This window comes from Bos mutus, chromosome 4 (assembly GCF_027580195.1).
Source record: "Bos mutus isolate GX-2022 chromosome 4, NWIPB_WYAK_1.1, whole genome shotgun sequence".
Classification (NCBI taxonomy): Eukaryota; Metazoa; Chordata; class Mammalia; order Artiodactyla; family Bovidae; genus Bos; species Bos mutus.
Window position 1 is genome coordinate 113153736 of NC_091620.1, and position 12748 is coordinate 113166483.

Here is a 12748-nt window from a genome sequence, read left to right on the forward strand (position 1 = left end):
TACACATCTGTAATCTTAATTCCAAGAAAACACACTGGTCATAGCAAACACCCTCTTCCCACAACACAAGAGATTACCCTACACATGGACATCACCAGATGGTCAGTACCAAAATCTGATTATATTCTTTCCAGCCAAAGAAGGAGAAGCTCTATACAGTCAGCAAAAACAAGATCGAGAGCTGACTGCGGCTCAGATCATGAACTCCTTATTGCCAAAATCAGACTTAAATTGAAGAAAGTAGGGAAATCCACTGCCTCCTTCATACACACTGACATGGGAAGCTCACTGAAAGGCACAGGCCCAGGGGTGCATGTCCTTGTCTTCCCCTGACACTCCTGTGAGAGCGCAGCTCGCCCTCAACATCACCCTCTGTCGGAGGCCTTGGAACTCCCACTACCCACCAGCGTCCATGCTTCTCTGAACCATATTCTAAGGAAAGGCTTGAATCACCACAGCAGTTCACAGTGGGTTTTCCTTTAGGCGCTGTCCATGCCTTGAAAGAAAACGCCCCTTCTTCAGGCAACAAAAAGCGATTTTTCAAAAATATGACTGATGAAAAAACTGTCAGCCAAGCATCCATAAGTGCAATGGCTCGAGGAGGCATGGCTTCATTGTAGGAAATCTGTTTCTTTTACTTTAACCTTTGCTTCCCATTGCTTTTTTCACTAAAAGCATACTGTTTATACACAAGGACCTGCCCCAGGGAACCCTGCCCTCCTGCTTGAATATTAAACCAAAGTACCTTTGTTCAGGACCCTGTCCACCTGTGGATGGGAGTGCTCAGTCGCTCACTTGTGTCCAACTGTTTGTGACCCCATGGACTGTAGCCCACCAGGCTCCTCTGTCCATGGAATTTTTCAGGCAAGAATACTGGAGTGGGTTGCCATTTCCTTCTCCAGGGGAATCTTCCTGACACAGGGATCAAAGCACTGACTCCTGCATCTCCTGTATTGGCAGGCAGATTCTTTTACCACTGAACCACCTGGGAAGGAAGGAAGAAAGTAACACATCCTCTGCCCGAGGCATCATCCTCTGCCCGAGGCGTGCCATTCTAGGAGGTAATTGCAAGATTGTTTTGTTTTGTTTTACTTTGCTTCCTCAACTCCTCTCCCTTTCTGTTCTATAAAAGAACTTGGCATCCAGACCCCCAACAAGAAGGCTGAGACATTACTCTTCTATCTTCTTGGCCAGCCAGTTTTCCCAATAAAGATACATTCCTTGCCTCAACAACACATCTCTCAGTTAATTGGCCTGTAGTGCAGCGAGCAGAGTAGGCTTGGACTGGGTAACAGCTTGGTGACAGGGGCAGCAGGACAGGTGGGTCTCTGGCCTCTGCTGGAAGCAGGTTTGGGCTAAGGAAGGGACGGGGCGCCTGCTCTTGCACAGAGAGCAGTAAGGATACCTCTGTTTTCTTGCTGCAGACAAAGGTTGCCATGGTGAGGCTGCGGCAAGGCAGAAAGAACCGCGGTGAACATTGCCACTGGCTGCTGATGCTGGAGCAGGAACATCCTTTCATTTTCTTGGTTTTCAAGTGTCACCCCACACACAGCACGAAACTGGCTTTTCTTCCACGTGAGCTTTCAGAGCCAATTAAGAGACTATTTCCATGGCCCTGTTTGTCCAGCTCAAAGGACGGGTTGCCATTTGACGCAGACACCCATCACAGGGCCGACGCCTGGCAGCTGTGATTATGGCTCTGAGGGGCCAGCATCCCCCACATCTGAGGGCCCCCCGGCTGTCACCAGGCTCAGGCACTCCAAGCCCTTGCAAATTAGAGACAATCAGCCTTGTCAGAGGGAAGGGTGGGCTTCCTGCCTCACACACAGACACGATCGACTGCTTTCCTTGAACAAACTGGGTGGACAGGGCTCCAAGAGGGGTTGTATTGAGTCCTGGGCTGAGGGATGTCAGAATTAGTCCCAAACAAATGCCTGGGCTTCTGCTGTTTCTAGAAAATGGAAGTGTCTTTAAAGGAAAAGGTAATTTAAAGATGAAGCCCATGGCAGCATGCCCATCTCTGGACACTCACACCGCAGCCAAGGGCCCGGGACAGGCTGGTGGGACACCCTGGTCTCCAGCTCACCTGTGTACCAGCTTTGCCTCCAACTAGCTCAAGCCCTGGGGCCCCAGGCACTATGCTTCTGAGCCTTGGGTTGTTGGTAACCCAATCCTCATAAATATTTGGAGGTTGAGAAATGAACACCGAAAACAGAAGAAATAAAGCTAAAACCCAGCCTAACTCAGAGTGGGTGTTCAACACAAAGTTGGTATTATTGTGATATACACGCCTTGGATGATGAGGTATCTGTAAGATTTTTGAGTAGTATCAAATGAGAGAAATCAGCTCGGGCTGCTGAAAAGAATCAAACATGAAACTGTTTCTGTCATGATCTCCAGTGACCCAGAAAAACTCTTTTTAAACATTTTTGTTTGTTTCTGATTTTTGGTGGAGCTGGAGCATTTGTGCTGAATATGGACTCAACCAGGCGAGACTCAGTAGAAAGCTGAGGATCCTCTTAGGAGATTGTTGACCTTCATCCTAAAGAGTATCCTTTGAAATATGACTCACGAGTGAAAGATGTGATACTATACATATTTTTATATATATTCTATTTATATAAATTGTGACACCATAGAAAGTCATGCAAATGGAAGGAGATCATGCATGGTAAACATACCATACTTAATTAAAAAAAAAAGAGAAAATCATGCAATAATAATATTCTCAAAGACTAAACAATAGGAGGACTTCCCTGGTGGGCCAGGGGTTAAGAGTTCACCTGCCAGTGCAGGGGACACGGGTTCAGTCCTAGTCTGGAAAGACTCCACATGCAGGACAGTTGAGCCTATTTGCTACCACTACTGAGCCTGCTCCCTAGAGCCCGGGCTCTGCAACAAGAGAAGCCACCGCAGTGAGAAGCCTTCACACCGCGACTAGAGAGGAGCCCCTGCTCACCTTAGCCCGTGGGCAACAGCGCAGATCAGGCACGGCCAAAACTGTTTACAGATAAAATAGATAAACAGTGGGAAAACCCACACAAAACAGTAAGTAAAACACCACACAGGAAATGTACATGATGTATTATCCCAATTTTGTTTCTATTATGTACATATGTATGTATACCCACACTCACAGCTATTGAAATAACACTGGGAGGAAGCTGCCGCAGAGTGTTTCTGCATCTCTTCTATTTATCTAACGGATGTCTAGGTTTTGTTAGTGGAAAGGAGATGGTGCTTTTAAGTTGAATAGCAGACAGAATGATCTCTTTTCGCTTTCAAGGCAAACCATTCAATATCACAGTAATCCAAGTCTATGCCCCAACCAGTAATGCTGAAGAAGATGAAGTTGAACGGTTCTATGAAGACCTACAAGACCTTTTACAACTAACACCCAAAAAAGATGTCCTTTTCATTATAGGAGACTGGAATGCAAAAGTAGGAAGTCAAGAAACACCTGGAGTAACAGGCAAATTTGGCCTTGGAATATGGAATGAAGCAGGGCAAAGACTAACAGAGTTTTGCCAAGAAAATGCACTGGTCATAGCAAACACCCTATTCGAACAACACAAGAGAAGACTCTACACATGGATATCACCAGATGGTCAACACCGAAATCAGATTGATTATATTCTTTGCAGCCAAAGATGGACAAGCTCTATACAGTCAATAAAAACAAAACCAGGAGCTGACTGTGGCTCAGATCATGAACTCCTTAATACCAAATTCAGACTTAAATTGAAGAAAGTAGGAAAAACCACTAGACCATTCAGGTATGACCTATATCAAATCCCTTATGATTATCCAGGGAAGTGAGAAATAGATTTAAGGGCCTAGATCTGATAGATAGAGTGCCTGATGAACTATGGAATGAGGTTCGTGACATTGTACAGGAGACAGGGATCAAGACCATTCCCATGGAAAAGAAATGCAAAAAAACAAAATGGCTGTCTGGGGAGGCCTTACAAATAGCTGTGAAAAGAAGAGAAGCAAAAAGCAAAGGAGAAAATGAAAGATATAAGCATCTGAATTCAGAGTTCCAAAGAATAGCAAGAAGAGATAAGAAAGCCTTCTTCAGCGATCAATGCAAAGAAATAGAGGAAAACAACAGAATGGGAAAGACTAGAGATCTCTTCAAGAAAATTAGCGATACCAAGGGGACATTTCATGCAAAGATGGGCTCGATAAAGGACAGAAATGGTATGGACCTAACAGAAGCAGAAGATATTAAGAAGAGGTGGCAAGAATACATAGAAGAACTGTACAAAAAAGATCTTTATGACCCAGATAATCCCGATGATGTGATCACTGACCTAGAGCCAGACATCCTGGAATGTGAAGTCAAGTGGGCCTTAGGAAGCATCACTACAAACAAAGCTAGTGGAGGTGATGGAATTCCAGTTGAGCTATTTCAAATCCTGAAAGATGATGCTGTGAAACTGCTGCACTCAAGATGCCAGCAAATTTGGAAAACTCAGCAGTGGCCACAGGACTGGAAAAGGTCAGTTTTCATTCCAATCCCAAAGAAAGGCAATGCCAAAGAATTCTCAAACTACTGCACAATTGCACTCATCTCACACGCTAGTAAAGTAATGCTCAAAATTCTCCAAGCCAGGCTTCAGCAATACGTGAACTGTGAATTTCCAGATGTTCAAGCTGGTTTTAGAAAAGGCAGAGGAACCAGAGATCAAATTGCCAATATCCGCTGGATCATGGAAAAAGCAAGAGAGTTCCAGAAAAACATCTATTTCTGCTTTATTGACTATGCCAAAGCCTTTGACTGTGTGGATCACAATAAACTGTGGAAAATTCTGAAAGAGATGGGAATACCAGACCACCTGACCTACCTCTTGAGAAATCTGTATGCAGGTCAGGAGGCAACAGTTAGAACTGGACATGGAATAACAGACTGGTTCCAAATAGGAAAAGGAGTACATCAAGGCTGTATATTGTCACCCTGCTTATTTAACTTATATGCAGAGTACATCATGAGAAACGCTGGACAGGAAGAAACACAAGCTGGAATCAAGATTGCGGGGAAAAATATCAATAACCTCAGATATGCATATAACAGCACCCTTATGGAAGAAAGTGAAGAGGAACTAAAAAGCCTTTTGATGAAAGTGAAAGTGGAGAGTGAAAAAGTTGGCTTAAAGCTCAACATTCAGAAAACAAAGATCATGGCATCCAGTCCCATCACATCATGGGAAATAGATGGGGAAACAGTGGAAACAGTGTCAGACTTTATTTTGGGGGGCTCCAAAATCACTGCAGATGGTGACTGCAGCCATGAAATTAAAAGACACTTACTCCTTGGAAGGAAAGTTATGACCAACCTAGATAGCATATTCAAAAGCAGAGACATTACTTTGCCAACAAAGGTCCATCTAGTCAAGGCTATGGTTTTTCCAGTGGTCATGTATGGATGTGAGAGTTGGACTGTGAAGAAGGCTGAGCGCCGAAGAATTGATGCTTTTGAACTGTGGTGTTGGAGAAGACTCTTGGAGTCCCTTGGACTGCAAGGAGATCCAACCAGTCCATTCTGAAGGAGATCAGCCCTGGGATTTCTTTGGAGGGAATGATGCTGAGACTGAAACTCCAGTACTTTGGCCACCTCATGCGAAGAGTTGACTCATTGGAAAAGACTCTGATGCTGGGAGGGATTGGGGGCAGGAGGAGAAGGGGACGACAGAGGATGAGATGGCTGGATGGCATCACTGACTCAATGGACGTGAGTCTGAGTGAACTCTGGGAGCTGGTGATGGACAGGGAGGCCTGGCGTGCTGCGATTCATGGGGTCGCAAAGAGTCAGACACGACTGCGCGACTGAACTGAACTGAACTGAGCAGAGCCAAGATTGACAATGAAGGTAATCAATTGACAGTGTGGAAAAATGGAGATAGTGATATAAATAAAACCACGAGAAATTCCCCCAAAATACAGAGGAGAAAATGACCAAAAAAAAGGGGGGAATTGCCAAATAAAAGTGGAAAGTTATGGAAGAGGTACCCAAACCATGGAAAGCTAAAGTTCCTCAAAAACAGAGTATAAGGGACCCAGAGACAATGACTAAATTATAGTGGGAGGAAAACGTCCCCGGGTGAGGGAAGAGCTGAGTCTCAGATTAACTGGGCTTCCCAGATGCTGGGACGTGGGGTCAAAATGAATAGCAGAAAGGGAAAAAGTGTATCTTGACAAAAATTGTGGAATCAGAAAGAAAAAGTAGGTCTATCATGAGGGTCCATCTTGTCATGAAGTGTCAGATCACCCGCAGGGCTGGAATTCAGTCAGACAGAATTCACCACCAAGGTCCCCATGGCAGCCTGCCTCTCTCAGAAAGCCACCCGACTCCCCAGCAAGGGGAGATGCAGCTGCAGGGGCATGGGCTGGGGCTGTGGGCAGCAGCCCCTTCTCCAGGCTGGAAGCGGCTTGGAGCTCAGACCTTTGTGTGTGGTTTTTCCCAGGTTGCCCCAGGCTGCGTCACCTTGACCAACAGAAAGCTGTCCAAGGTGGCCGAAATGTTTGCCATTGTGAGAAAAGTCACTGTTGCTGCCGTGTCTAAGTCCCGTTCACAGCACCATATTGAAGATTTGCATACTCAGAGTGAAGGATTCATTTCCATCAGCCACCACTCAGAAGTGCTGTTGGAGGAGGGAACGGGCTATAAGCAGAGAGGTGAGACAGGAGGGGACGAGGGAGTGCGGTTGAGCCTGGCCAGACTGGGCAGGAGACAGACGGTTTCATATAGAGTGACCCAGCAATTCTCTTATCAGTCCTGCTAATAAATGGTTCGGTGATGCTCTCAACCATAGTCCTTTCACAAGAGCATCTGTGACTGATTTTCCCATCATGACCCCGAGCCGGGACGTGATTTATCTCCACACTGGCAGAAACCGCAGGGCCCCAGTTGAGCTGACAGAAGGAGAATTCTCCTCCGGCTTTAGCGGGGGCCGTGCAGCAGGTCCGTTTGTTCTATTTTTCCCTAGAAGGATCTGCCAATATCGTCACCACAAACATTTTCACGACCGTCCTAATCTTGGGAGCATTCCATAATCCCAAGCTGCCAGAATGATGCACAGTCAACTTCATGATCAAAACTCTCATCCTGGCCATCTCCTTTTTATGAATCTGAGCATCACAGCCAGGACTGCAATACAATCCATATCCAGATCAGTTGCTCAGTCGTGTTCGACTCTTTGCGACCCCATGAATCGCAGCACGCCAGGCCTCCCTGTCCATCACCAACTCCCAGAGTTCACTCAGACTCACGTCCATCAAGTCAGTGATGCCATCCAGCCATCTCATCCTCTGACGTCAGCCTGTATCATATCTCTGTCTGCCACTAACATCGGTCCTGTGAATATGCCATGCCTCACTGTCCATCATCACATCAGCCATCCCATCACAATCATCAGAAAGAGATCTGGCAAAAGAGTTACTCTGACACAGGAAGCAGGCTGTAGGTCACAGAAAAGTCAGCCCTGGGTCATGCCACAAGGCTTGTTTATCGAAGAGTATTTCAACATCTCCGAATGAGATGACATGAATGCAGCATCAGGACGACCTGACATGCAGGTTAGAATGCTTATTCCTGGGCCCACCAAAGACTTGTTGACCCAGATCTGTGAGGGTAGAAGTCAGACTCCCTCTGTGGGTCCCTCCCTCCATGACACTGACCCACACTGGTTTTGTTTGGGAGAATAAAAGATGCCACACTTTCATCCTGGAAGCTGAGAATCCCCACTGTATTTGGAGGAGGGACCCTGCTAGTGTGATTAAGTTAAGAACCTTGACAGGAGGGGGAGGGGGTTATCTTGGATTATCTGGATGGACTCTCTCTAATTTCGTGGGTCCTGAAAAGTGAAGACGCTTTCCTATTTGTGGTCAGAGGAGAGGTGACCTGAAAGAAGGGTCAGAGAGATGGGACACAGCCACTTTGCAGTCAGACAAGGTGCCATGGCACAGGAATGTGGGAAACTTCTAGAACCTAGAAGAGGCAAGGACAGAGTCTTGCTTGGGACTTACAAGGGATCAACCCTGATTTTAGCTGTGAGATCCATCAGGCTTCCACCAGAAAGAACTGTAAAATAATAGGGGTAGTCAGCAGATTAACACACTAGCATTTAAGAACCCCAGTGAGTCGAGCAGTCTCGAGCCTGGAGATAGGCTTGCCCCCATCTCATCCGGCCACACCAGCAGGTGACCTCACACTGAGGCATCCGGGCCTCAGCTCCCATCAGCCAAGTGGACACAAACACAGCTGCTGCGACTGACTTTCAGAACCTTTGAGAAGTCGATATCTGAAAAAGGAAATTCTTTTTTTCCCAAAGTATCGGAGGCGTTCCCTGCGAGGGCGGTGGGTTGATTGCTGTCCCTCTTTGCTGCTAAGAACGGAAACGGCTGGGCAGTCCTAGTTTCATGAGTGGCATTCATGCCATAGACGTCCCGCCATGCCTGTCATCGTGTGTCCCATCCCCTGACGCGTCGTCTGGCTCGTAGACATGCTCAAGGGCACGTGCTAGATGAAGAATACATTTAATCATCACACCGCAGAGGCAGCATCTTTAGGTGAATGGTGGGTCCCCGTGGGTGCAGCTCTTTCCAGAAGGCTCCGCAGCACTGGGTCACAGCTGCCACTGCGGACGGCCCTGCGTGATTGTCAGCTTGCGGCTCTGTGGTCAGATGGGTGTGGACTCAGACCCTAGCTGTAGAACTTACCTGCTGGGCATCGACGGGCAAGTTACCTGACTGCTCTGAGCCCTAGTTTCCTTGCCTGTAAAACGGGGGCTGGGAAATGGTCCCTCATCAGAGCGCTGTTGTGAAAATTAAGTTTGGGCCTGGGAAGCACTCTGGTAGATGGGCAAGCAATGGGGACCCACACACGTCTCCACAGCTGTGTGTATACTTCTGTGCACCAGCCAAGCGACAGCCACCATGCTGCCCACCATCAATGGCGGCCTGGAAGTGAGAGATGGCTGGGGAGCCAAACCAGATGCAGAGCTTTCCCAGGGCTCTGCTCTGCTCATTCTCCAGAAGAAACGAGGACCCAAGATGCTTGCGGGCCTCTTGCCCACCTGCACCCCCAGAATCCGGACCCTGCCCTCTCCACCTTACCTGGATCACCCCGCCGCCTTCTCCAGCTTCTCCAGCCAGAAATGCCTCTGGCAGCTGCAGCATCTTCCCCAGCCAGTCCATCATCACCGTCTCGAGCTCTGTGCACGCCGGGCTGGCAGCCTGTGGGCAGGAGGAAAGGATGAACCACAGGCGGCTGCCCTGAGCTTCCCGCCAGCTTGGGATCCAGGGGTATGACAAGCAGGGGAAACTTCCTTACTGCCCTTGATCAATTGAGGGAAAGGTTTCGAACATTTTCAAAAGGCCCATCCCTGGATGGGACTCACTTTGAAGGTGGGCTCGCACAAGGTGGAGCTTCTGGAGCAGCAGCGGCTGGACCGTTCCCCCCAGCAGCCCCACGTCGCTGCCAAGGACCACTGGCAGGACTTCGTGCTGAGAGCTGGCGCCCATAACCTTCTGCTCCGTCTGGCCCTGGAGAGCCAGGAAGGAGCCATGCTCTCTGGGGCCCAGGTTGGCTGCTGGAGTCCATGTTCTCTGCACAGGGTTTGCAAGTCTCTACCTGCCTCACCCACAGGCTTGGGTCCTCTGCCCTCCAGGGCTTCTCCATCATAAACCTTTAGGGGCTGGTGCCAGAACAAGGGCCTAGATCTGGCTGAATTTCAGAAGCAACAGCAGGCTTTATTCATTTATTGACCTCTAGATTAAAATTGCCTGATCCCAGGTGCTATTCAAACATCTCCCAAAGTTTCAAACATGGTCTCCAGCCACGACTTGGGAGGATAGCGGGGCAGGAAGGCATCGACCTCTGCGATGACCTGCCCCACAGCCGCATGTTCCCAGGCCAGCTTCCTCATTCAGCTGTCTGTTTGTTTATAGAAGGACCTAGTAAGACTCTCTGGTGGACCCCGGTCCACAGTCACAGTGAGAGGAATGAGATGGGCTGAGTGGAGGAGGTGAAGCCCCAGGAACCTCCCAGTCTCTGATCTTGCCTTCCAAGCTCTGGGATGGTTCTCCTTGGGCTCAGAGGGGGTGAGCTGGCCATAGGCCCCACCTGCAGATGAACCAGCCTTTCCAACCATGTGGGTCTCACTGTGGTGCTCTGGGTGCCCTTGGCCCTCACACGTGCCCCAGTTCCCCATATATTGTGGGGCAGCACCATCCAGAGGGCCCCCCTCCATCCCACCCTGGCCAAGGCCCACTCCAGGCATGGGAACCTGCCTCACTGCTCAGAGCCCAGGGCTCGGCCAGTGCCTCTCAGAGACAGTGAGGCAGCCCTCCAAGCCCCAGGGCACCAGACCATCCTCAGAAGAACAGACCCGGAAGGACAGGTGCCATCACCCTGAGGGACAGGGGGCTCTGGGTTGGAGTCCGAGTGGAGTCCCCTGTCCTGTCTGATGTAAGGAATGTGCTTTAGGGGACATGTGCTCTGAGGGTCCCCGAGGCCACATGGGCAGCACCCAGGCTGCTCTTCCAAAGAGAAATCCCTGCAACCAAGGCAAGAGTTGAGGGCTGACCCTCCAAGTCTGCCTCTGGGACGCTGAGGCCCCCTTCCCAGCAACTGTGGACCCCAGGCTAGAGAGGAGCAATGAGGGAGGGGGCCGGAGCCGGGGCTCAGGGGGTGGCGGGGGTGCCGGAGCTTGGGCGTTTAGGAACTCACAACTTCTTAGTGCCTGAGGCCGTTATTCAGCACAAGTCAGGAGTTAGGAGTCTGCTCAGCTACTTAGCACAAGCAAGCAGGCACCCTGGGCCCAGAAGGCTGAGTACAGACCCTGGCCTGCAGAGAGGCCCTCAAACATGGGCAGCGCTGGGGTCCCTCACACAGTCAGCAGGCGGCCCTTCTCTGGAGCGCTCTGCATGGGGGAAGCCAGGAATCTTTCCTGTGGTGCTGGGCTGGGATCTTTCTAGGCCTTTTTACAAAAAAGTTTTTATTGGAGCATAGTTGATTTAGAATGTGGTGTTAGTTTCTGCTGTACAGCAAGAGAATCAGTTATATGTATACCTATATCCCTTCTTCTTTAGATTTTATTCCCATATGGGTCATTATGGAATATTCAAGAGTTCCCTGTGTTATATAGCAGGTTTTTATTAGTTATCCACTTTATATGTAGTAGTGTATATATGTTAATCCCCAGCTCCTAATTTATTCCTTCCCCACCTTACCCCCTGCTAAACACAAGTTTGTTTTCTATGTTTGGGATTCTAGTTCTGTTTTGTAAATAAGATCGTTTGTACCATTTTTAAGATCCCACCTATAAGCGACATCATATGATGCCTGTCTTGGTCTGCCTGCCTTACTTCACTTAGTATGATAATCTCTACGTCCATCCACATTGCTGTGAATGGCATTACTGTGTTTTTTTTTAACAGATGAGTAATATTCCATTGTATATAAAGACGCCCCAGGGTTGGTGTGGAGGCAGGGCCGATCCCCTGCTCTTGGCAGCGGCACTTCTGTTGGGTTGGGGTCCCTCCTTGGACAGCATCCATAGCCAAGAACAGAGCGCGTGGGACCAGGGCAGTCATGTTTCTCAAACTGCAGATGGTCTAGAAATCCCTCGTTCTGCTTGGGAGACATGCAGGTCCCCAGGCTTGGGCTGCAGAAACTCCAGGGCCTCTGCTGTGGTTTGAATTCAAACCAAGCACCTCTAAACACACTACTGTGCAGAACAGACTTTTGAATATAGACAGACTCCCCCTCTGCTTCCCTGAACTCCAAATTCCCATGCAAGGCCCCTCTGCCCAGACCTAAGTTCCTCTCTTCCCACAGGGGTGGCACCACCTGCTCACTGCCTGAGTCCTGGCTGCATGTCCCATGTGGGAACCCCAGGACCCCTGCACCCCCACCAACACTCACCCAGGAGAAGCCGATGCAGCCGATGGCCCCACACAGCATGTCCGCGAGCATGGCCGGGTACGAACTGGCCGTGGGGAAGTAGGCGAAGAAGTAGGGACTGTGCCAGTGGGTCACCTGTGTGGGACACGGGCAGTCACTTGGGGCCGGGGGGCAGCCCTGCAGGCAGGGGCCAGGGTGCTTGGGTTTGCCACAGAGAGTCAAGTCTCTATTAATAGAAAAACCTTGTTTTAACTGCTGGCCAGAAGTGTCAGCAAGGGGGCTGCTCCTGAGATCCCATCTCCTTGTGTTATGAGACTGCTTTTCCTAAAACTTCTCCAAAAAATAGTCTATATCAGAAAAGGAAAAAAAGAGAGAAAGATTTGATTTTTGAGGTTTCCTCAGCCACCTACTCAGAGAAGGCAATGGCAGCCCACTCCAGTACTCTCGCCTGGAAAATCCCATGGATGGAGGAGCCTGGAAGGCTGCAGTTCATGGGGTCGCTGAGGGTCGGACAGGATTGAGCGACTTCACTTTCACTTTTCACTTTCATGCTTTGGAGAAGGAAATGGCAACCCACTCCAGTGTTCTTGCCTGGAGAATCCCAGGGACGGGGGAGCCTGGTGGGCTGCCGTCTATGGGGTCACACAGAGTTGGACACGACTGAAGTGACTTAGCAGCAGCAGCTGCCTACTGCAGCATCCTCACTCTCCTGTCCAATCCATTCCCAGCTAATGGAGCAGAAACTTCTGGGTTTGGCAGTCTCATGGAAACCCCGTGAAATGGTACCTACAGGTGGGACCTTCGGGAGGTAAGGGGTTGGAGGCAATGGAAAGGGCGGAC

The 12748-nt window shown here is 49.3% G+C and overlaps 1 protein-coding gene across 3 annotated transcripts in view; it reads right to left on the reverse strand.

Annotated features, from left to right (window-relative positions):
• The window catches only part of DDC (dopa decarboxylase), a 106353-nt gene that overhangs the window by 67388 nt on the left and 26217 nt on the right, over positions 1-12748 (reverse strand). For all 3 annotated transcript variants that reach the window (XM_070369911.1, XM_005909966.2, XM_070369912.1), the window contains exons 3-4: positions 11930-12043; positions 9118-9237 (exon numbers count right to left, since the gene is read on the reverse strand). In XM_070369911.1, the coding sequence (XP_070226012.1) occupies positions 9118-9237; positions 11930-12043 (234 nt within the window). The remainder of the gene's footprint in view (positions 1-9117; positions 9238-11929; positions 12044-12748) is intronic.